Genomic DNA, 23,774 nt, shown 5'->3' with positions numbered 1-23,774 from the left:
ATGAATTGTTCTGGGTTTCATGTTTTCATTCTTCGCACAGAGAGGTTGAGTTCTGTCCAGAGGGCAGTGGTGAGCCCAGGTGAGAGAGAGACAACATCTGGGACTGCACCTGGGACTCTGTCTTAAAAATGTCCCCTCAGCAGAGATGCACTTGGGGCAGGCTCAGCGGAAAGGCAGCTGTCGCCTCTGGGAACGCTGTGACTGAATATTCTGTAACGAAACCCGCTGTGGCGGAGATGACTTGAGAATCGCCGCCTCCATCCTGTATCACTGAGTGGATGCTCATCCGGACTCCTCGGCAGACCGGAGGCACTCGCTGATGGGGCGGAACCTGCTGAGCCTGGGGGCTCGAGCTTGCCTTACGTAGAGGGGTACGGAGGGCAAGAACTGCTGCCTTGGCATTCTCTCAGCCCCACACCCGAGCAGCTCAGCTTGGGAGGGCCATTTATGGATGCTTCCTGGTAAGATTTCATTTGAAAAGAAGATCCTACTACCAACGATATCTATATATTGGTTTTCTTTAAATTAAATGCGGCAACTCCACAGTGCTGCAGCACAGGTAGGCTCTTTCGCGTTTGGTGAGCTTTTACTGCCGAATGTGGTCATGAGCCTCCTGGTCCCAAAAGGATGAAAGACACGTAGCCAGTGCTGAGTGACTCCAGCTACCTCAGCTGGGTCCTCCCCAGCTCAGAAGAGAGAAGCCAACCCCCAGACATGGGAGCCAGCCTTGTTCATGATTACCAGAGCCTACCCCAGATGACCTCAGTCATGTGAGCAATAAACACTTATTGTTGTATGCCACCAAGGTTTGGTGACTATTCGTTATGCAGCAAAAGCTAACCGATACATCCGTTTTCAGAATTTTCTTGGTTTCCCAGTCAGGCAATCCTAGTTTTTAAAGTGGAAATAAGAGCCCGGCCAGCATGGCTTAGGGGTTGAGCATTGACCTATGAACCAGGAGGTCAATAGTTAGATTCCTGGTCAGGGCACATGCCCAGGTTGCAGGCTTGGTTCCCAGTGGAGGGCATGTAAGAGGCAGCCAATCAATGATTCTCTCTCATTATTGATGTTTCTATCTCTCCCTCCCTTTCCCTTCCTCTCTGAAATAAATTTTAAAAAATTAAAAAAAATAAAGTGGAAAGAAGAATAAAGTTATTTATTCAATGATTATTTATTGAGTACCAACCATGTTCTCAGTCCTGTGCTTAAAACTAGCGATATAAGGCAACATCGGTTTCCGTTTTTGCCAAAGACAACCCTAAGGAAACCTTCATGTGTGAAAAGTAGTGACGGTTGCTCAGGACGTTGGCCACTGTCCTGGGGAAATAAATCTAAGGAGAAGCTGTAGGGCCAGCCTCAGCAGGAGGCCTGGCATCCAGCCCTGAGCACTTGCCAGAAGTCAGCGCCTGTTGAATGTGAGAATGTGGGTGTGGGATGCCTTGATTGAAAACCCAGGCAGCATGATGCCAAATCAGTGCCAGGCTGGGGAAGAAGAAATTAGTCAGGGATAAAATATGACAAAGCAAGTACACAAGAACCATTAAGGGCTTGTAAGCATGTGTCACTGATGAAAACCACAGTGGTGAAGGATGCGTGCTTGCCATACGGTGCCCAGTGAGGAGTCAGGAAGGAAGTCTGGTCGCTGGCCAAAGGTTGGCCTCCAATCAGAATAAGTGAGGATGAACGGGAGCATAAGGCATGGCTGGCAACCCCTGTAGGTCAAATAGTCATGTCACAAACACAACCACTAGCGGGCCAGTTAGCCTCCCTGGGCCTCCGTTTCCTCACCTTTATAATGGGGATAATAACAGGCCTACCACACAGAGTGGGTATGAGGATTAAAGGAGCTGATTCGGGTACAACATTTAGGACAGCAGAGGGAACACTGCAAAAGAAGGCACCGGGGTGGAAAAACACAGGGCATATTTGGGAACCGAGGAGCTATCCATTTCAGGCAAACCCTACGCGTGTGTGAAGGGGCACAATGGGATCAAAGATGGCAGGGAGCAGCGGGGCATCAGATTCCAGGCTGAGAAAGGAGGCATCATTGGTGGGCAATGGGGAGTCAGAGAAGGTTACTGAGCAGAAAAGAGCCTGAGGCAGAATTGCACTTTCAGAAAATTAATGTCCCGGTGGACGGGGATGGGGAGGAGGCTCAAAAGTCAGTCAGGGTGAGGGGGTGTCAGTCCCAGCGAGATAACGAGGATAATAAGTCCCAGCCAGAGGGGTGGGAGAGGAGAGGAATAGGCAGAGGACAGGAGGTGGCATGGATGTCCCATGGCAGCCTCCGGGGATCCAGGCTGCATGGTGATGTGGGGACTAGACCCCCTGACACACACACACGCACACACGCACACACACACACACAACCACACACACACACACACACACACACACACACACACACACACGGTCTCTGCGGCTGGTGGGGCCAACAGGAAACTCCCTTTGCTCAGCAGGGAAGCAGCTGCCTCATTCCCCAGACTGCCCATGGCTTGCTCAGGATGAGCTGGCAATTCCATGGTTCCCACATTTCCACCGCGCCTCACCCCTGCCGCAGGCCACTGGGTCCTGCTCTAGGACCCAGTTCTGGAGCACAGATCCCAGAGAGGACCTATCCCCCTGCCCTCTGGCTGCCTGAGCCTCTGGGGAGCAGAAAGCCAGCGTGGTGAACTGCCCCCCTCGGACAGACAGGACCTGGGGCTGTGGGGTGGACACCTCGCCCCATTCTTCCTCCCTCCTCCAGCTACCTTGTCCTCAGTTCACAGACACGATCATGCTCAACTGTTCATTTTACGAAAGTCCAGATCATCAAACTTTCAACCCATTAAATAGGAAAATCATGAATTGGGTACCCTTTAGTATAATTACTTAATTGAAGGATTGTAAACTCACACGGACCGCGTAGATAAAATAAATAAAGGAATTGAAATCTTTGGAATAAACACGAATTGTGAAGAGAGATGAAACAATTGTTACTTAATGCCTCCAAATCATTATGATCAGAGTAGATGAATCTGGTATTAACAAGTCTTATGATAGTTTTCCAAATAAATTTGCATTTATTTTGGCAAAAACAAAGGCAAGATCACTCACTGTGACCCCAGGTTCGGGGAAGTCATTTCAGGAGGCAGGCAGGGACCAGGCCCTTCTCGGAGGCCGGCCGCACTCTCCTTTGCTGTCTCACCTGCGAGTCACCTGAGTGCCTGGTAAACACAAAGACCTTCCTTCAGAAAGTTCCCGCCCCCTTGGCCTTCGCTTGTTAAAAATAACCTGGTAAGGCTGGAATGGCCGCTCCCTGCATTCCCCCTCACTGGCCTCCAACAGCCCCTGGTGGTAAGACACAGAGGGCCTTTCAGTCCCCAAGAAGCAGCCTTGCTTCTGCCCTGGTCTGGGTGCCTTGGGAAGAGGCAGGGAAGACAGGAACAAAAGGTTCGCCCTCAACAATGCCTCCTCTCCTGCACCTGCTCACCTGTGGGGAGCTAACTGGACCACTCAGGTAAATCCCACACAAACGCACTGTCCTCCAAGGACAGCACGCAGCAGGACCGCAGAAAGGCAAGACAGATCAGCCACTGGACTCACATGCTTCTTCTTTCATCTTGATTCTGAACTGAGTTTCATAACGTCCTGCTTTCCTAACATGTGAGCAGAAGTGAGGAACAGGTAAAGCCCAAATGAACGGCCACCACAGGAAGAGGAAAGAGAGAGGAGAGAGGAGGATTCAGAATGACCCACACTGGATGCTTAGTATGTGACTGTCTTCGAGGGGAAGGACTGGAAGTGGGCTGGGTCCTTAGCAAGCTTATGGATAAACTCTTTCCAGGCTATCAAAAACCCTCAACAAAATATCAGCATAGTGAACCCAACAACATATAAAAAATGCAAATGCACAACAAGTAACTCAATTTTATTCCAGGAACACGTTTCAACATCAATGAATGCACCACATTAACACACCAAAGGAGAAAAATCAAATATTCAATCGACGCAGAAAAAGTGTTTGATAAATTTCAACACCCATTCAGGATAAACACTTGCAGCACATTAGGAGAGCAGGGGACGTCCTTAACCTGGTAAAGGGCACCTACAAAACAAAACTCCAGCGAGCATCACGTTTGTGGCGAGCCTGCAAGCTTTCTTCCGAGACAGGACACAAGGAAAGGATGTCCTCTCTTATTAACATATCCTCAGAAGTTGCAATAAGGTAAGAAAAAGAAATAAAAGGCATAGAGATTGAAAAGGAAGAAACAGAACGTTTTTATTTGTAGACAACATGATAACCCATGAAGAAAACCCCAAAGAATCTACAGAAATAGATCCGAGGACTAATAAATGAGCTCAATAACTGCAAGATCAATACACAGAAATCAACTGCATTTCCATATGTTAACATTACACTGAAATGAAATATTGGAAATAAGACTATTTCCAGTAACAGCCATAAAACGGGGAACTATTTATTAGGTTTACATCTAACTATTTATTAGTTTTAAATGCTGAAAACTACAAGATACTGGTGAAAGAAATCGAAGAAGACCTGAATCAAAGGAGAGGTATAACATGTTCATGGATTGGAAGATGCAATATTGTCAACATGTCAATTCTCCCCAAATTGATATACAGATTCAACATAATCCCATTCAAATCCCAGCAGGCTTTTTGGGTAGACTGATCCTAAAATTTATATGGAAAGGCAAAGGGGCTATGAGGTGAGGACAGGGGTTGACTACACAGTGAGAGCACAGGAGACTTTGGGGGTGAGAGGCTGTTCTGTTTGACACCGTGTTGATGGGGACGTGGTTCTATGCATTTGCCAAAATGTACACAACTGTCATCAACCACCTGAGGACACCAGTTGGGACACTGATTGTGGTGATGGTGGCACATATTCTGTGAATATGTTCAAAAGCATTGAGCTGTATACTTTAAAGGGATGAACTGTATGGTATGTGACTTCTATCACAACAAAGCTGTTATCAAGAAACACGTTTTTAAAACTCCCGAAAAACTACAAAAAGAAAAGACATCTGCAGAGAGATGGTCTGATGACACTGTCAAACCACAGAGTGTGAGAGGTCATGGAGATAAGATGAAGAGCAGAGGTCCCAGCCCTCACGACAGGACGTAAAAACCTCACGGTGGCATTTTCACAGGGTTTTTTCAGAGCTCAGACTTTCTCTGTCCTGAAATTCCTTGATACCAACAGGAAAACCTTCCAGAAAAGCCCCTGATGTAGGAATGGCACAGCCCCCCACCCCCAAAACACACAGTTCATCTACATTAGCGCCCAGGCTTTGGGAACTTGCCAAGCAATTCATAGTCTGATCCTGTATGTTCGAGCGTTTATAGGGTGGGGTAAAAGTTGGTTCACAGTTGTGAGTACGTGAAACACAAGAGTTTATTTTTGTATCACTACTTACTAATTATTGTATTATTTTTCCACACGAATAACTGTAAACCTACTTTTGCCCCACCCTGTAGATATATAACGATGAGAACAGTTAGTGATCTTGAAAATTTCCCTCCTACTTTACTGGAGATAAATTTGAGACCAAGAAAAGGGACATGATTTATCCAGGGTGACTCAGCTGATGGGCAGCAGAGGCAAGACACAACTCGACCCCTCGATACCTCTCTGCTTAGTCAAAAATATGAGCCTGGCACGTACTACGTGCTCTACACTTGATAGCGAAATGCAAAATAAAATGTCTGCAATCCCCTGGATGAAGGTGGGTTCCCTCCTCATTCAGACACTGACCTGTGCCAATCTAATATTCCGATCAAAAGGACCAGCACAGACACATAGAAATAAGATGGGGACATGTGAAGGGGGAAAGAGGATGAAGACCTAGTAGGCAATACAACTACCATAAATATTAAGGAGTTCAGTTGACGTCTGAGGAAAATATTAAAGATGAGAGCTCTCACTAGGACACTGACTGGAGGTAACAGAGTAATAACGAATGTTTACTCAGAGCTCAAACACTTCACATAGGATCTGCCTGGTAACCCTCGGGACCAGGTGATAGCATCATCCCCATCTCACAGATGAGGAAACTGAGGCTCAGAGAGGTCTGGTGACTTCCCCTAGATCTCACTCAAGCAGTGGGAACCCCACTACCTCTTTCTAGCTACGTGACCTGGAAAAGCTAAACTGAGAGACATGCTACTAACAAAATTAATAAACTGAGAGGACACTGTGTAAAAATACATTTAAAAAAAAAAAGGAATTTAGGAGGGCTCTGACTGTAAAAAGTTTTAAGAATATCTTAACAAATTTATTTTCCTTCACCAATTTTCCCATATATATTTACAAGAGTATATATATATATATATATATATATATATCCATTTAATTAAGTCTGAACGACCTCTTCAATAATCATAAATTAAAAACTCTAAACGGTAAAATAGATTTGTGATATCATTAAAAGCATTTCCTTTCCTTCCTTCCCTCCCTCCCTCCCTCCCTCCCTCCCTCCCTCAGCAGTGCCTTAAACAATGGTGCCTTAGAGGTGATGAAACACCACACCTGTTTAGTGTCCAGATTTTCAGTCCACAGGGGAGTGTCCGGACCTGCCTTGTTCACCGCTGTACCCCCAGCAGCTGGCACAGGGCTGGGACAGAGTAGGCACTAAATAAATATCTGACAAAGTGACTTAAAAGCCTTGGCCAGGCAAAGAGACATGACGAAGACCCAACTGAAGGGTTAGTTCCTGAGCCAGAAAGAGAAATCCGAAAGTGAGCTGGCACTGGGTTCTTTTAGCCTTTCATCCAATACAGCGATGCCACTATTCAGTGTTCTCTGGTGTTTGAAATGAGGAACCCCGTCCTGACAGCTTGACAACCTGACAGACGCTTCTCTCATCCCTCGGCCTGCCTGTTTACCTTGGCGCAGGAACCCATGTTTTGGCGGTGTGAGTCAATGGAAACCTGCTAGCTCAACTGGACAAAAAGGGAAGGTGCTCTCAGGCCTGCAGCCGGTGCAGAAACCGCATCTTTGTCAGAAACTCCGGTTGGGCATCCCACCTTCTCCTTGCTGGGGGGCCACCTGCCCTGAGACTCCCCGCTTCCCGGCCCGGAGGTTTGAATTGATGCACCTCAGGCCCCGTAGCACATTCTGGGGCCCTTCCGCAGCTGGGCCCACATGGCACCCCCCAGTAGGCCCCTCCAACACAGTCTTCTGAGGAGGATCCAAGCTGGCCAAGCACTTCACCCAGATTGCCTTTTTTGAAAGGAGTGCTGTTACCAGAGGCTTTGGCAAAGAAAATATGCTTTCATTCATTCATAAAAAAAGATTGAGTGCCTTTAAAAAAAGGTTTTTATTGATTTTATTTATTTATTTTTAAAATATATTCTTATTGCTTTCAGAGAGGAAGGGAGAGAGAGAGAGATAGAAACATCATTGATGAGAGAGCATCATTGATCGGCTGCCTCCTGCACACTCCCCACCAAGGATTGAGCCCACAACCCGGGCATGTGCCCTTGATCAGAATCAAACCTGGGACCGTTCAGTCCACAGGCCGAGGCTCTATCTGCTGAGCCAAACCAGCTAGGGCTATTTTATTGATTTTAGAGGGAGAGGGAAAGAAACATCAATCGACTGCCTCCTGCACGCCCCCTACTGGGGATCGAGCCCACAACCTGGGCATGTGCTCTCACCAGGAATCGAACCAGTGACCTTTCGGTCCATGGGTCAACAACCAACTGAGCCACTCCAGCTGGGCTAGGAGGGCCTTCTGTGTCCCAGGTACCCCCTTAGGAACCAGGCACCCTGTGGTGACCAAGACAGAGAAAGGTTGCTGCCCTACCGCAATCCTGGTCCTTGTGGTGAAGACCACCACAAATGAGTAATAAAGTAGTGAACAAGGGGGCTTCCGCTAGAGAAGGGCTGTGAAGAAATCAGAGCTGCCCACAGGATGGGGTGTGGGGTGGTGTCAGGGTGGAGGGGTGTCGGGGAAGGCTCTCAGACCTGGGTTTGTTTGTTTCCTGATCTTTAAATATAAAAAATAAGATCTTGGAGTCCTCTGCCTACAGCTGACAGAAGAAGAGTAGAGAATCCTGCCTCGTAGAAGCCTCAGACAGGAAGTGGCAATATCACTTCCACAGTCGTTCCACCGGCGAGAGCTAGTTAGTCACACGGCCTCACTTAAATACAGAGGCTGCAGGAAATGTCTGTCGGCACCTCGGTCACCAGAAACAAGCCCACATTGTGAAAGAGGGAGCATGAGTTTTGGGATAACAGCTAAATATCTCTGCCATCAAGGTGACCTCATATGGCAACATCTGGCTGCATAATTATTGTGAATTCTAAGGCTGGACAAAAAAGATGAAAAATAATAGTCCCTAAATGATAGGGGCTGCTTGCTGTGAGGATTCAATGAGGTAATTCATGTCAAGCTCATAGAAGAGACTTGGTAGGTGAAAAGGCCTCAATAACTTTTAGCCATTGTCCCAAGACATGCTGTTAAGCTCAACTTGAACTATTAACTAACTTCAGATAGGAAGTTAGCAAAAGGGACTTTTGTGAACACAAAAGCACTAACATTGAGATAAGGTGTGCCATGATCCAAACACGTCTCCTGTTGCCTCGCTGTAGCTACAATAGGCTGAGAGTCAGAAGGGTCCTCAAAACTAACTCTAACGTCCAATATGGGGCTGCTCTGTCCTGGACTCTTCTCAAACGTCAAGGTCATGAAGGACAAGAGAGACTGAGAGGCTGTTCCAGATTGAAAGAGATTAAAGAGACAGGACAACTGAACATGTGGCCTCATGCAATCCTAGACCAGAGAAAGGACGTTAGTGGGTCAACCAGTGAAATCTGAATAAGGCTGGTAGGTTAGATAATAGCACCGGTGTCACTAATTTCCTGATTTAGCGACCTGTTCTGTGGGTGTGACCGAGAAGGTCCGTCTTAGGAAAGCACATTGAAGTGGTTCATTGAGAAAAAGAATGTGTATATAAGTGGAAAAGGAGCCAACAAATGCAGTAAATGTTAACAACTGAAGAACCAGGGGGAAGGGCATATGGGAGTTCTTTGTATGGTTCCCGCAAGCAAATCTGAAATGATTTATAAATGAAAAGTCACAAAAGTGTGTGTATACACACACATACATAATTTAGAGACATCGGGCACTTCCACAAACATCTGAAAAATAGCAACTATATTGAGTAAGCAGATCAAGCAGGGCTTCTTTGCAAAGCACTTTCATCGTTTGCTTTTAACCTGCTGTCTGAGAATGACTCTGATGTTCTCATGTTTTTATGCTTCTGTCTTTACATTTCTGCTTTTTTCAGCAGAAATCCAATATTGCCTCTCTCTTTGAATAAGCTATTAAAGCAAGAGATGTACTTAAGTAAGAAAGACTGAGATGTACTTGCCACCCACAGTGGCAGAGGGTGGCCGTCACCTCTCTGAAACTTCTTTCCTGGAAATGAAGAAGCCCTTCTAAAAAGAGAAAACATTTTACGCTGCTGGAGATTTTTAGAATCTGACCACAGAGGAAAGTCCTTCGTTGGCTGCACTAGTTTCCTCTAGCTGCTGTGACAAATGATCACCAACATGGTGGCTTAGAATAAGAAAGCACTTATTCTTTCACAGTGATGGAGGCCAGAAATTAAAAATCAGTATCCCTGGGCTAAACTCAAGGCATCAGCAGGATGGCACTTTCTCTGGAGGTTCTAGGGAGAATCCAGTCGCTGTTTCTGCCAGCTTCCGAAGGTGGCTGCCCTGGCATCCTGGGCTCGTGGTACAACCTCCGTCACATCTGCACATCACCATCGCCTTCTCCTCCTCTGTGTGTCACTTACAGAAACACTCGTCATTGGATTTGGGCTCATCCAGATAATCCAGACAACTATATGTTGAAGTAACGACCGCATGTGTAAACACGGGATTGATGTCACCATGAACTGTGACAGTAGACTTAACTGTCAGCAAGGAGACGCCCATTGGGCCCCGGGGGAGGCCTGTAACGCCGCAGTTTTTCTTCTGCCCAAAGTGACAGCCGGCAAACAAGACACACTGCTCAATCACGGTGACACGCAGGGAACCCTCGGAAAATCAACGTCGCTTTATAAACACAAGGGTCAGAGGTGTCTCTTTTTTCCCTCCCACGTGAAATTCACAACACTATGTGTCAATGAGGGCCCTATCTCTGAAGTCAGATGCCTGTTCTCCAGGAAACGTTTCCCCTGGTTATGGTGTTAGGTCCTCCCAAGGAGTTAAAGCAAATACGGTCCAACTTAGCCCGCCATGACAAGGCTTGTAATTCTCCCACGAAAGGTTACAGAAGTAATTTTTCTCCCTCGTGCTTTTAGTTTGCATTCGGTAAACACTGATCTGTTTTCTTCTCGCCTCATTTCACATAGGAGTTGGAAAAAAAATAACACGACCGTTGAAGTGGACAGCAAAAAGTAACATCAAAAGCCAGTGCGGTCTGCCAGGCGGCTGCCTGCCATTGTAGGTCCACAGGGCGCCTGGACAAACATTCTGATAAACCGGTTCTGCAGGTAGAAGGAGGCTGTAGTCAGGTATGTGCCCAGAGTGCATCAGCTTAGAGCCCCAGCAGAGACCAGGCAGACGGGAAGCAATTCCGATGGCTTCCGAAGAACACAAGCAGGCACTCCATTCGTCGATGCAGCCACAAGGGTGCAGATCTGATGTGCGGTACATGGGCTTTTATGGGCCTATGAAGTATCTACTGCTATGCTGCTTGAGACAGCATACATTTATCATCTCACAGTTTCCACTGGTTAGGAGCCTGGGCAGGCGTCCTCTGCTCAGGGTCTCTCAAGGTTGCAGTCAAGACGTTGGCCAGGCTGGGGTTTTGAATGAGGCTGGGGCCCTCCTCCAAGCTCACAGGGTTGTTGGTGGATTCAGTTCCTTGCAGCTGTAGGATTGAGGTTCCCATTTTCTTACTGGCTGTCAGCGAGGGCTGCTCTTTAATAATAATAATTATAATAATAGCATCTATGATTCATTGAGTTAGGTGACAGCCACTGGGCTAGGTGTGTCACCTCATTTGATGAGCCTCTAGACATCACCCTTAGATGCTTAGCATGTGGCTCTCTCCCAACAAGGCACTTTACTTCTTCAGGCTCAGGAAGGGAATCTGTCCCTCCGGGAAGGACCCAGTACCTTTTCTAAGGACTTTCACCTAAGTCAGGCCCACCTGGAGATAATCTCCTTTTGATGAACTCAGAACCAACACATTTGGGATCTCAATTACATCTGAAACATCCCCTCACCTTAGCATATATCCTCCTTCCTATATAATAAAAGGCTAATATGCAAATTTTCCCCTCAGGAGTTTGACCGACCGGGAGTTCAATCGCTCGCTATGATGTGCAATGACCACCAGGGGACGGCGCGGAACAAAGGAAGGCCTCGGCCGGCAGCCAGAAGGCCCCGATTGGCCCTGATCGTGGGCCAGGTCTAGGGACCCTACCTGTGCACAAATTTTGTGCACCGGGCTTCTAGTAACTAACATAATAACCATGAGATGACATCCCATCACCATTGTCATATTTTGTTGGTCAGAAGCCCAGTCGCAGGTCCTACCCACACACAAGAGGATGGAATTACACAAGGTTGTGACTCAGTGGGAGTCACCCTAGGCTGTGTCTGCCACAGTGGGCTAGCCTGAGAACCTGCCCACCACACATGGAGAGATGGCACACCACGGTGGGAAAAGGCTAGGCCTTGGCCTCACTGAGGTTCAAATGCTGGCTCCAGAATTTAATGGATATTTTGAAACTTGGGCAAGTTGTAAACCTCTCAGCTTCCGTTCTACCATAAGAAGGGGGAAACAAATAATACACAGAGTCTCTAGAAGCGTTAAACAAAGGGAAACTGCACGTAAAATCACCTGACAGTAGAGCAGACACTCAAACCTTAGTTCTATCTGGAGGAACTCATGACCTACCACCGAGGATGAAACAGGGGTGGGCAAAAGTAGTTTACAGTTGTGAGTATGGGAAACATAGTTTGTTCTTGTATTATTATTGATTATTATATTATCTTCCATATGAACAACTGTAATCCTGCGTTTGCCCAGCCTGTATCAATGGTTTCTTCTTAAGCTTCCCAGCAGCCCTGTGGATAACAAGTGAAAATGCTGTAGAAAACACTAGGCCACACTGTCTGTTCAATACCCAGCGAGGGGTTTTCCCCACTCCAGCTGACTTCATCTCTGGGTGAAACTGTGACCAGCACCTGAAACCGTCACATCTCATAGCACCTCCTTTTAGATCTGCTACCGCGTGCCCACCAGGGAGCCAAATGGATAAATTGTGGTACAACCAAGTAATGGACTCACGTGCAGTCATCACAACATCATTTTCAAACATGATTTAATGACATGGGAAAATACCCATGGCATACTGATCATGACAAAGAAATGACCCCAGATTGTCCTTCTATGAGCTCAAGACCTGGACTCAAACTTCCTGGTTCAAAACCCAGCTACACTATTTCCTATGTCTTTGGACACGTTACCTAACCTCTCTGCACCTCAGTAAAATGCAGGTGGTGGTAGGACCTACCTATCATGAGGATCAAATGAGGTGACACACCTAGCCCAGTGGCTGTCACCAAACTCAATTTTATTATTATTAAAGTACTACTTTAATATTATTTAATTTAATTTAATAGTATTATTAAAGTACTACTTTAATAATTTGAGAGGAAACGTTAAAAACAAAAAAGACTTCTTCATAAACTGGCATAGCCCTAGCCAGTTTGGCTCAGTGGATAGAGAGCCGGCCTGCGGACTCAAGGGTCCCAGGTTCGATTCTGGACAAGGGCACATGCCCGGATTGCAGGCTCGATCCCCAGTGGGGGGCGTGCAAGAGGCAGCCGATGAATGATTCTCTCTTATCATTGATGTTTCTATCTCTCCTTCTCCCTTCTTTTCTTTCTGAAATCAATAAAGAAATATATATTTTAAAAAAACAACCCAATATTGGCATTGCTGCTGCCTTCTTAGGGAGATAAAGAAAACCTAAGACAGCGGTTCTCAACCTGTGGGTCTCAACCTCTTTGGCGGTCGAACGACCCTTTCACAGGGGTCGCCTAAGACCATCCCGCATATCAGATATTTACATTACGATTCATCACAGTAGCAACATTACAGTTATGAAGTAGCAACGAACATAATTTTATGGTTGGGTCACAACATGAGGAACTGTATTTAAAGGGCCAGAAGGTTGAGAACCACTGATCTAAGAGGAAGACATGAGTAAAACGACACTGAAGTCATACTGTTTTTAGCAATTCTCTCTGCTTCCAGAAGCTTCCGATTTACTTTGTACCTGAAAGCACTGAATTAATTTCTCCTTGCCATTCCTTCTGAAGGAACATCATTTTCTCCATCTTTAAAAATGAGGAGGACCTCTCAAGTTTCCCAGCTATGCTTTCTGTGGGTAAGCTATATAAACCACTCCAGAGATGACTTTGCTCTTTCTCTATCTGAAATTTAAATTAAAAAAGAAAGAAAGAAAAGAAATAAGAGTGTGGCTGCCCCAGGGAAAGGAAGAGCTATGTCACTGCCACTTGGGCTTAAACACAAACCAGGGGAACTGCTTTCTTTGCAGGAGGCTGAGAGCTTGTCTGTTCGTGGTTTCCGCCAGCGCCAGCGGGAGTGGGATGGGCCCGGTGGGGAGAGATCCCATCCCGTCCTCCTTTCCCTCCGTCCTCCTTTCCCCTGAGGAAGAGCCAGCGCTGGGCTCTGAGCCAGGCTGCTGATGCCAGGGGTTGCTAAGGACCCCGGTGAGGAATGCCAGGGAGTGAGCAGCGGGCGCGGGAACCACTGAGCCACACTGGTGACAAAGAAAGCGAGCATGTGGCAGGCGGCAGGTCAGAGGGAGGCTGTCCGGCGGCGGGCGGCACGCCTGGGCCAGCCCAGCCAGGCAGATGGCAGGGGGAGGAAACAGATGGATGTCCAGGGGCGCTGAGCAGGAAGTGCCAGTGCTGACAGCCAGGGACCAGGGCTGGGAGGAAGGGAGCAGGGGGGCGGCCTTCCCTGACACAGGAATTTAAATACACACACTGACTCCCATAGGGAGTGCCCCCCAGGGAGATCTAGGATGGCCCTGGAGGGTCTCCAGGACGCATGGTAATGCCAGAAAACTTGTGGGACCACACATACCCCTACACTCCACCCTAGTGGCCCCTTCAGCTGGTGTGTATTTCTCAGTACCATCTCCTCTGGGCAGTGGTTTCCAAGCTGGGGCAGGTGGTTATTTGGGGGGCTCTGGAGGGGAATTCTTGCCAGTGGTTAAGAAATCCACAGGCTGCCCCTAGCTGGTTTGGCTCAACAGATAGAGTGTCAGCCTGCAGATCAAAGGGTCCCGGGTTCGATTCCAGACAAGGGAAAGTACCTTGGTTGTAGGCTCCTCCCCGGCCTGGGGCATGCAGGAGGCAACCAATCAATGTGTTTCTCTCACATCGATGTTTCTCTCTGTCTCTCCCTCTCTCTTCCACTCTTCCTAAAAATCAAAGGAAAAATATTCTCAGGTGAGGATCAACAACAATGAAAACAACAAAAAAAATAAATCCGCCGAAACCGGTTTGGCTCAGTGGATAGAGAGTCGGCATGCGGAATGAAAGGTCCCAGGTTCGATTCCGGTGAAGGGCAAGTACCTTGGTTGCCGGCACATCCCCAGTAGGAGGTGTGCAGGAGGCAGCTGATTGATGTTTCTCTCTCATCGATGTTTCTAACTCTCTATCTCTCTCCCTTCCTCTCTGTAAAAAAAATCAATAAAATATATTAAAAAAATAAATAAATAAATCCACAGGCTCTGGAATAAATAAGGCCTCACAGCTGTGTGCTACTCTCATCCTTCCAATGTATGCACAAGCTGTTGCCACCACTTAAAAACAAGTGCATTTGTAACAGTACCATGGAATTTTCTAGCCCATCAATGTCATTGTTCCTTTTCCAAGTCATCGGACATCAAACAGACTATTACGACTTAAAATATGATTACTATTCCATTAGGCTCCTTGAAATGTCTGGATGATAAAAGGACACCCATTAATTTCTAGGTGTTAAAGAGTCTAGACAATTGTTTAATGTCACCCTGCTCGGAAGTGTGAGAAGCCCTTCATTTCTCCCTCTGTGAAAGGTCACAGCCATTTACTCTGAGGAAGTATTTATGGATTTGTGCACGAGGACTTCTCTGCAAGGAAGTTCATCACAGCCTTGTTTGTACGTGGGCAGAACTGGAAGCTCCTTGAGCCACAATAGGGGGGAAGGGACTGGTCACGCAGACCACGGTACACGCATGACTGGCTACAGTAGCGTTGTTAAAAACAAATTGCAGCCCTGCCGCGGTGGCTTAGTGGTTGAGTGTCAACCTGCGAATCAGGAGGTCATGGTTTGATTCCCGGTCAGGGCACATGCCTGGGTTGTGGGTTCGATCCGCAGTGGGAAGCATGCAGGAGGTAGCTGATCAATGATTCTCTCTCATGATTGATGTTTCTATCTCTCTCCCTCTCCCTTCCTCTCTGAAATCAATTAAAAACACACACACACATAAAAAAAAATTGCACAAGGGCGGGGGGGGGGAAGGAGACATATGTAATACTCTTTGTAATACTTTAAGCAATAAAAAAAAAAAAAACCAAATTGCAGACAAACATTAAGTGACATAAGAAAACATCCTATCTAATAAAAGAGAAACATGGTAATTGGCGTATGACCACTACCCTTCCCATTGGCTAATCAGGGCAGTATGCAAATTAACTGCTGGCCAAGCTGGTGGCCGGCAGCCAGGCAGCTTGAAACTAACATGAGGCTTGCTTGCTTCAGTGACGGAGGACTCCAACGTTCCCCGCCTGCCGCTGCAGGCTTCTGAGCTGCAACTCTAAGCAACTATGTAACAAATATAGAAGCTAAACAAAACCCCAGAAACCTGCTTTAGTCCCGGGCTTCAGCCAGCAGAATCGCAACATTGTAAGCAAAGGCCAGAAACCTACTTTCAGCAGCGGAGGCCTGAGAGCTGGAGCCAAGCCTTAAAGCTAAAGCTGGCCCAGAATAAAAAAAGAAAAAAGAAAAAAAGGAGCAGTTGGGAGCTTCAGTCACCCCCAGCCTGAAAACAGCCCTCAGCCCCTCACCCAGACTGGCCAGGCACCCCAGTGGGGACCCCCACCCTGAAGGGTGTGTGACCAGCTGCAAACAGCCATCATCCCCTCACCCAGGCTGGCCAGGCACCCCAGTGGGGACCCCCACCCTGAAGGATGTGTGACCAGCTACAAACAGCCATCATCCCCTCACCCAGGCTGGCCAGGCACCCAAGCGGGACCCCCACCCTGATCCAGGACACCCTTCAGGGCAAACCAGCTGGCACCCACCCGTGCACCAGGCCTCTACCCTATATAGTAAAAGGGTAATATGCCTCCCAGCACCGGGATCAGCGGAGCCGCGAGGCCTCCCGGCACCAGGATCAGCGTGACCGGGGGCAGTGCCCAAACCCCCTGATCGCCCTGCGGCTCTGTGTGTGACAGGGTGCGGCGCCCCAACCCCCTGATCGGCCCTGCTCTGTGGGTGATAGAGGGCGGCGCCCCAACCCCCTGATTGGCCCTGCTCTGCGCCTGATAGGGGGGAGCTCCCCAACCCCCTGATTGCCCTGCAGCTCTGTATGTGACAGGATGCGGCGCCCCAAACCCCTGATGGGCCCTGCTGTGTGTGTGACAGGGTGCGGCACCCCAACTCCCCTACTCTGTGACGGGTAGAGCCATAACCTCCCCATCAGCCCTGCCCTGAGTGTGAGAGTGGCGGCGCCCCAACCCCCTGATGGGCCCTGCTCTGTGCGTGACAGGGGGCAGTGCCCCAACCCCGATTGGCCCTGCTCTGTGCGTGACAGGGTACAGAGCCTCAACTCCCCTGATGGGCCCTGCTCTGTGAGTGACAGGGGGCAGTGCCCCAACCCCCTGACTGGCCCTGCTCTGTGCGTGACAGGGGGTGGCGCTGCAACCTCCCCATCAACCCTGCCTTGAGTGTGACAGGGGACGGTGCCCCAACCCCCCAATCGGCCCTACCCTGAGCGTGACTGAGGGTGGCATCACAACCTCCTGATCGCCCTGTCTGTGCATGACAGGGGGCGGCGCCCCAACTCCCCAATCGGCCCTGCTCTGAGCCCGACCAGGGGCTGCACCTAGGGATTGGGCCTGCCCTCTGCCACCCGGAAGCAGGCCTAAGCCAGCAGGGCGTTATCTCCCGAGGGGTCCCAGACTGCGAGAGGGCACAGGCCGGGCTGAGGGACCCCCCTCCCCCCCGAGTGCACAAATTTTTGTGCACTGGGCCTCTAGTCTATATATATAAAAGCCTAAGTGACCAGATGGTAGCTATGATGCGCACTGACCACCAGGGGGCAGATGCTCAATGCAGGAGCTGCCCCCTGGTGGTCAGTGCGCTCCCACAGTGGAAGGGCCACTCCGCTGACCAACGGGTGCCAGATGGCGAGCTCATGGCTGGCGAGCACAGCTGTGGCAGCGCGAGCCTCTCTCACCTCCGCGGCAGAACTACCAAGCCACCTGCCACTTCATGCACTACTACATCCCCTGAGGGGTCCCAGATTGCAAGAGGGTGCAGGCCAGGCTGAGGGACCCCACCGGTGCACGAGTATGCGCACCAGGCCTCTAGTTCATTATATATTAAGTGAAAAAAGCATTTTACAAAATATATAGTATCCTAATTTTGTAATAAAAAACATAAAAAACTCAAAACATTCAAATTATATGTCTACCATGAAACAGTGTGAAATTTTACTTTAAAATATTAATCTAAGTGGAGTGAGTGGGAAAGTATTTTCTTTGTGTCTCAAAGTTTCTACAATGAACAGATATTACTTTTGTTATTAGGAATAAAGCCTATAACTTATTTTGTTTTAGTGTTTTTATTATTATTTGTTTGACCATTAATGGAAAGTAGTTTCTTGTTCTTAGATCAAGACAGGGCTGGACTGTCCTAGCCAACTGGGCTCAGTGGATAGAGCATCGGTCTGTGGACCGAAAGGTCCCGGGCTTGATTCTGGTCAAGGGCAGGTACCTCGGTTGCAGGTTCTTCCTCGGCCCGGACCCTGGTTGGGGTTCGTGCAGGAGGCAACCAATTGCTGTGTTTCTCTCACATCGATGTTTCTCTCTGTCTCTCCTTCTCTCTAAAATCAATGGAAAAATATCCTCAGGTGAGGATTAAAAAAAAAAAAAAAAAAAGACTGGGTTGGAGTCAACAAATGTTGGCAGTGAGGTTCTTTGCTGCCCTTAACTCTCCAGCTTCCAGGAAATAGGATGGGGGTGTGCAGATTGCACTTGGGAAGCAAACTGGTGCTCCCCTGCTACACAGACCTCACACAGAACTTAGGCGAGTGGACCGTTCTGTGCTATGCTGGGTCATTCTCCACTCATAAGTCTACTCACAGCTAGACCAGAGGCTGACATCACCCACAGTCTAGTTCAGCCATGGGCAAACTATGGCCCGTGGGCCGGATCCGGCCCGTTTGAAATGAAAAAAACTAAAAAAAAAAAGACCGTACCCTTTTATGTAATGATGTTTACTTTGAATTTATATTAGTTCACACAAACACTCCATCCATGCTTTTGTTCCGGCCCTCCGGTCCAGTTTAAGAACCCATTGTGGCCCTCGAGTCAAAAAGTTTGCCCACCCCTGGTCTAGTTCCACCTGGGAACTGGGCTGTAAATGCCAGAGGGTAGCCCATGATTTCCCATGATTACCCTGGCCTTCTCCCCAGACTCACACACCCACTCAGGTTCCGCCCAGCCCAGCTAGGCTCCTTCAATCTCCTTTCAGACAGAACACCTCTGTAGGATAGTAAGTTTTTGCAATGCCCTCATTACTATCCTGAAATGAATAAAATTTGTATTTCATATGATCCTAATCCCTGTGACAACAAAAAGAGACTTTCAACGAAGTTCAAAAATGACCCATAGGGGAGCAGTGAGGCCCCAGTGGTGGGTTGAGATTGACATCATGCTTCCCCAGTGTGATCTGGCATACTCTCACCATGATCTGGCAGGCCTTGGATGGTCTGGTCCCTGTATATTTCTCCAGTCCCACCCAGCCTCTCTTACCCTTGTTCCCTCCACTGCAATCACAGTAATACTTCTTCCTCCAGACTCAGATCCACTGTCTGTGGGACAAGGAGGCTTGTCTGTTAATGGCTTCTGCTAGTGAGAGTGGCTGGGCTGGTTGGGGAGAAATCCCATCCTATCCTCTTTTTCCTCAAATCAACTGGCAGCCACAGGGAGTTCCCCGAGGAAGAGGTATTTGAAGGATGAGGGAACAGCATTACCAGAGGTTCACTCATGTTGTAGCATGTGTCAGTACTTCTCTCCATTTTCTGCTGAATAACATTCCATTGTATGAACATACCACATTTAATTTAACCATTCATCAGTTTATAAACATTTGGGTTGTTTCTACCTTTTGGCTATTATGAATAACTAGAGGCCTGCTGCATAAAATCGTGCACAGGTAGGGTCCCTAGGCCTGGCCAGCAATCAGGGCCGATCGGGGCCTTCCTTCCCGCAGCCGCCGGTTGCTGGCCAGGGCCTTCCTTCATTCTGTGCAGCTCCCTGGTGATCAGCACGTATCATAGCAAGGGGTTGAACTCCCAGTTAGTCAAACTCCCGAGGGGACAATTTGCATATTAGCCTTTTATTATATAGGATGCTGTAATGAACCTTTCTGTATAATTTTTGTGTGGACATGCTTTCATTTCTCCTAAGTAGATTATACCTAGGAGTGAAATTATTGGATCATATGGCAACTCTCTGACTCAGAGTCGGAGGACCTAATTGCCAAGACGGTTTGCCACAGTGGCTATTGGCAGTGTAGGATTCTGACTTCTTCCCATTCTCCACATTCCTGCTGCTTGGTATTATGTCTTTTTTACTGTCACCACCCTATTCAGTGTGAAGTGAGTGGCATCTCACTGTGGTTCTGATTTCCCTAGATACGTTAATAAGCAATAACTCTGCAGTCTTCTGGGGATACGAATCAGTCAAGCTTGGATTGTCGCCCCCTCTGCTGCCAACAGCTGTGTGACTTCAGTACCTCAAACTTTCGGCCAGTTTCCTCATTTGTCAAACATGTTACTTTACTGGATTCTCAAAAATATCCAATAACACACACGGTATAAGTATGTAATTCCTAGCACTTTATTGAGAATAGTAGGCTCAAAAAATATAGCTAAATACAACGACAACAACAAAGCAGTTGAGCCAACAACTGTGACTGCATCTCTAGTCTAAAGAGGAGACCACAAAGCACTAGTCCATCATGGGCACAGGATTATGAGGATTCACTGAAATGACATGTCAAGTACTAACATTCACATAGAAACTCATTTCCTATTTTTTCTCACCTTCTCATTTTCTGGTAGTGGTGACCCAGGAGAGGCCCAACACAAAGAAAGGAAGCTGTTCTCCAAAGAGCCTTTTCAATGATTTAAAATATATATATTTATCAGAGAGGAAGGGAGAAGAAAGAGAAACATCAATGTTGAGAATCACTGATTGGCTGCCTCCTGCACATCCCACACTGGAGACCAAGCCCGCAACCCAGGCATGTGCCCTGACCAGGAATGGAACTGTGACTTCCTGGTTCTTAGGTCAACACTCAACCACTGGAGCCATGCCAGCCTGGTGTCAATGATTTCTTAAGGTAATATGTTGACAGACCACGATGAAGACCCTTTAGAGGAAGTTTAGGAGAGAAGGTTCAGCCTCTTCAGGATACAAGTGAGATATCAATGGTCAAAATGAGAGACCCATAGCATGCCCAAAGGGTGGCAGCATTTTAGCTGCTTCTGCTCTCGTCCAATGTTAAACTGTGGTTATGCATTTTCCAACCAAGAAGACAAGAGAACATCCAACACCTAAGCAGGTACCCCAGAAAGATAGGAGGAGAATGGGGAGGAGTTAGACAAGAGGCCCAAGTAGACAGTCCTAAATAGTCTCTCTGTTGTAATATGACCATCCTGCAAGGGCCAATTCACTCCCAGGGGATCTGCTCAAATCAACCTGCAGCCACAGGGAGTTCCCCAGGGAAGGAAGAGGCATGACAATCCCCTGGGCATGGTTTCGTGAGGGGCACACAGAGAAGCAATTCTCCAAGTCTTTGTTCTCTTCTTTGGAACAGGCCCCGTCAATGTCGCCTGCAACCTGGCACAAGGGCCACAGGCGAGAGCTACTGAGGAGCTTACAATGAAATGGAGGTTTCTCTTCTCCAGTTTTTGTCCACCAGGCTCATACCAACCAGAGCCTCTCCTCCCCATTACCTTTGTTCATCAAACTCATAGGCCAAGAGACCATGGAGGCCTCTGATCCCAACCTTTGTCCACCATCATTTGACTCATGCTTCCAGGGCTCAGGTAGAGCCTGTCTCCCCCACTCTCCCCCCATATTTTTTAAGGATGGGAGGTAAACTGGTCCCCTTTATTTGGCAGATCAGGTCTCTCTTAATCTGAACAAAAAGCCATGCTCAAAATCAACACTACTTAGTACAATTTTTTTGTTTGGTTTGGTTTTTGTTAGTAGTGGCTAACGTGCCTCTACTTCCTAATTTTTGGTCCATTTCTTCTTAGAGAAAACGGAACTCAGTCCCCTTCCCTTCAGAGAGGGCCCAAGCAGGAAATGACAGCCCCCTCTACACATCCCAGAGTAAGTGCTATGAATGCAGGGCAGCTCTCACCCCGTGTCCAGCTCCCTGGGCTCGCCCACCTTAGCAGGCCCGGCGTCTTTCCCCACTCCCCTCTGCAAAACGCCCGGCCCCCCTTCACCGTTCTTGCTGCAAACCTTTCAATGGCTGGAGTCACACACAGCCCAACCCAGTTTCAAACCACCGCGAACGGGAAAGGGGTTTAAGATGAAACTTTTTTAAAGAAGAAAAACATGGAAGGGAGAAAAGAATGGGGAACAAGAGTACAGGCCGGGCAACATCTGCCCCGGTGCAAGGCCCCTGCGCTGGCCACACTCCCAAGCGACCTTCGTCCGGCGTGGCTCCACAGGTGGCCCCCAATCAGGGACGCCGCTCCCCCCAAATAAGTACGGACTCCTCAAAAAAGGCCTTCCTTGTCGATCATGTGCCTTCCACGGCCCCCTGAGATCTGGGCCCTCCCTCTGAACGTGCGTGGGCAGGGGACCAGGGTCCCAGTCCTTTCCCCACCCTGCCAGGGGCGGAGTGCGCACAGCGTGGGGAGGGAGCCCGGCGCGCTGGGTGGAAGGAAGGCGGAGGCCGCGGCGGTGGAGGTCGGGTTTCGCAGCCTCAGCGCCGCGGCCTGGGCGACTCTTCCGCCCCCGCGGCTCGGGTTCGAAGCGGCGGCGGGAGGAGAGAAAGACGCAAAGGAACTTCTGCCCGCAGTTTCCATCAGGAGGCGGGGGAGGCCGCGCACAGGGGCGGCTGGAAGAACTTGGGACCTGGGGATAGGTCCAAGGAAGCAAGGGCCTGGGGTGGCGCTGAGTTCCAGGGCGGGGGCTGCACGGCCAACTTTCCGGGAGGAAGGCTCCCTCCCACCTGACCGTGGCGCCCTGGCCCGCGGCGCGATGCTCCGGGGTGTCCCGCCCGGCTCCAGGCTCCAGCCACCCGTCGCGCCCCCTCCCGGGACCCGGATCCCTCCCGGGGCCACTCCGGTGACCCCGGCCCCGCGGCCCCGCCTCTTACCATCTGCGCCACCTTCAGCAGGGCCCCGTGGGTGCGGGGGTAGACCGGGTCCACCAGCCCCTCCGAGGCGCTGGTGCCCTGCGGCCCCGCGCCGGCCCTGGGTCCCAGCGCGCTGCCGCTGCTGCACGTGGTGCGGACCAGCCCGGCTCCGTGCGACATCGCGCGGCCCCTGCCCGCCGGCCGCCTCCCCGGGCCGCCGCCGAGGGGCCAGATAAGGCGGGCCGGGGCGGGGCGGGGCGGGGCGGGGCCTGTCCCGGGTGTGCGGTCCCGGGCGGTGGGAGGGCGGGGCGCACGCGTTCCCCGCCCGCACGGGAAGCGCTCGTCCAGCTGTGGCCGACTAAGCCGGGGAGGGGCCGGCCGGCGCTTTCCCGAAAGGCCTTGTAAGTCTTTCCTAAGTGGGCAAGGCCGGGCCACAGCTGGGCCTGGGCTTCCTGCGATGGTGTGTGGGTGCAGATGTGGGTGCTGAGAGTACCTACTCTATTTAAGTATAACTTGCCAAACCTTTCGAGTGCAGCTCCGTTACCTTTTCTGTGTGTCTACCCCGGTGTAACTACCACCCAGATCAACAAATAGAACATGCCAATGCCCCAAAAAGTACCCTGGTGCTCCTTCTCAGTCTGCCTTCCTTCACTGCACCCCCTTTTCGGCTAAGCCTCAGGTAACCAAGATAGCCTGCTTTTCTGCACTATAGTTTTGCCAATTCAATGCCAACAGCAATCCCCAATTTGGGGTGCAGTGAAAAAGGAAACTCTAATGGATGCTGGATTGTGAGAACAGAATGGCCGTGGAACAGCTCAGTGGTGTTACAGCTCTAGTATGAAGCAGCAAAGCTGTGAACAGCAAGGTTGTCAACACATGGCTGTTTGGATGCCCTGAGGGGTGCTCTGGTCTGCCCCCCACCCCCACCCCCCAGGTGTTTCATCTTCAGTTCCAGCTCCAGCCAAGTAAACACCATCTTTAGTGGAAAGGGAAAGTGCCCTTTCAGAGCCAGAAGGGAGATGACTTATATGGACAGAAGTCCTGGACCCGGGTCCCCAACTGGTCCATGCTCATGCAAATGAGGACTTCACAGCCTCACAGTTTGGT

At 49.3% G+C, this 23,774-nt stretch overlaps 1 protein-coding gene across 2 annotated transcripts in view; it reads right to left on the bottom strand.

The window, feature by feature from the left end:
• CMTM7 (CKLF like MARVEL transmembrane domain containing 7) overlaps positions 1-22,908 on the bottom strand; it is a 39,297-nt gene extending 16,389 nt beyond the window's left edge. For both annotated transcript variants that reach the window (XM_036332849.1, XM_036332848.1), the window contains exon 1: positions 22,689-22,908. In XM_036332849.1, coding sequence (XP_036188742.1) covers positions 22,689-22,847 — 159 coding nt within the window. In that variant the 5' untranslated portion in view covers positions 22,848-22,908. The remainder of the gene's footprint in view (positions 1-22,688) is intronic.
• Between the last annotated feature and the right edge of the window lie 866 nt (positions 22,909-23,774).

The sequence above is a fragment of the Myotis myotis genome, unplaced genomic scaffold, assembly GCF_014108235.1.
Source record: "Myotis myotis isolate mMyoMyo1 unplaced genomic scaffold, mMyoMyo1.p scaffold_m19_p_13, whole genome shotgun sequence".
Taxonomy (NCBI): Eukaryota; Metazoa; Chordata; class Mammalia; order Chiroptera; family Vespertilionidae; genus Myotis; species Myotis myotis.
The sequence above is the reverse complement of the archived record's forward strand: the minus strand, read 5'-3'. Positions and strand labels throughout refer to the sequence as shown.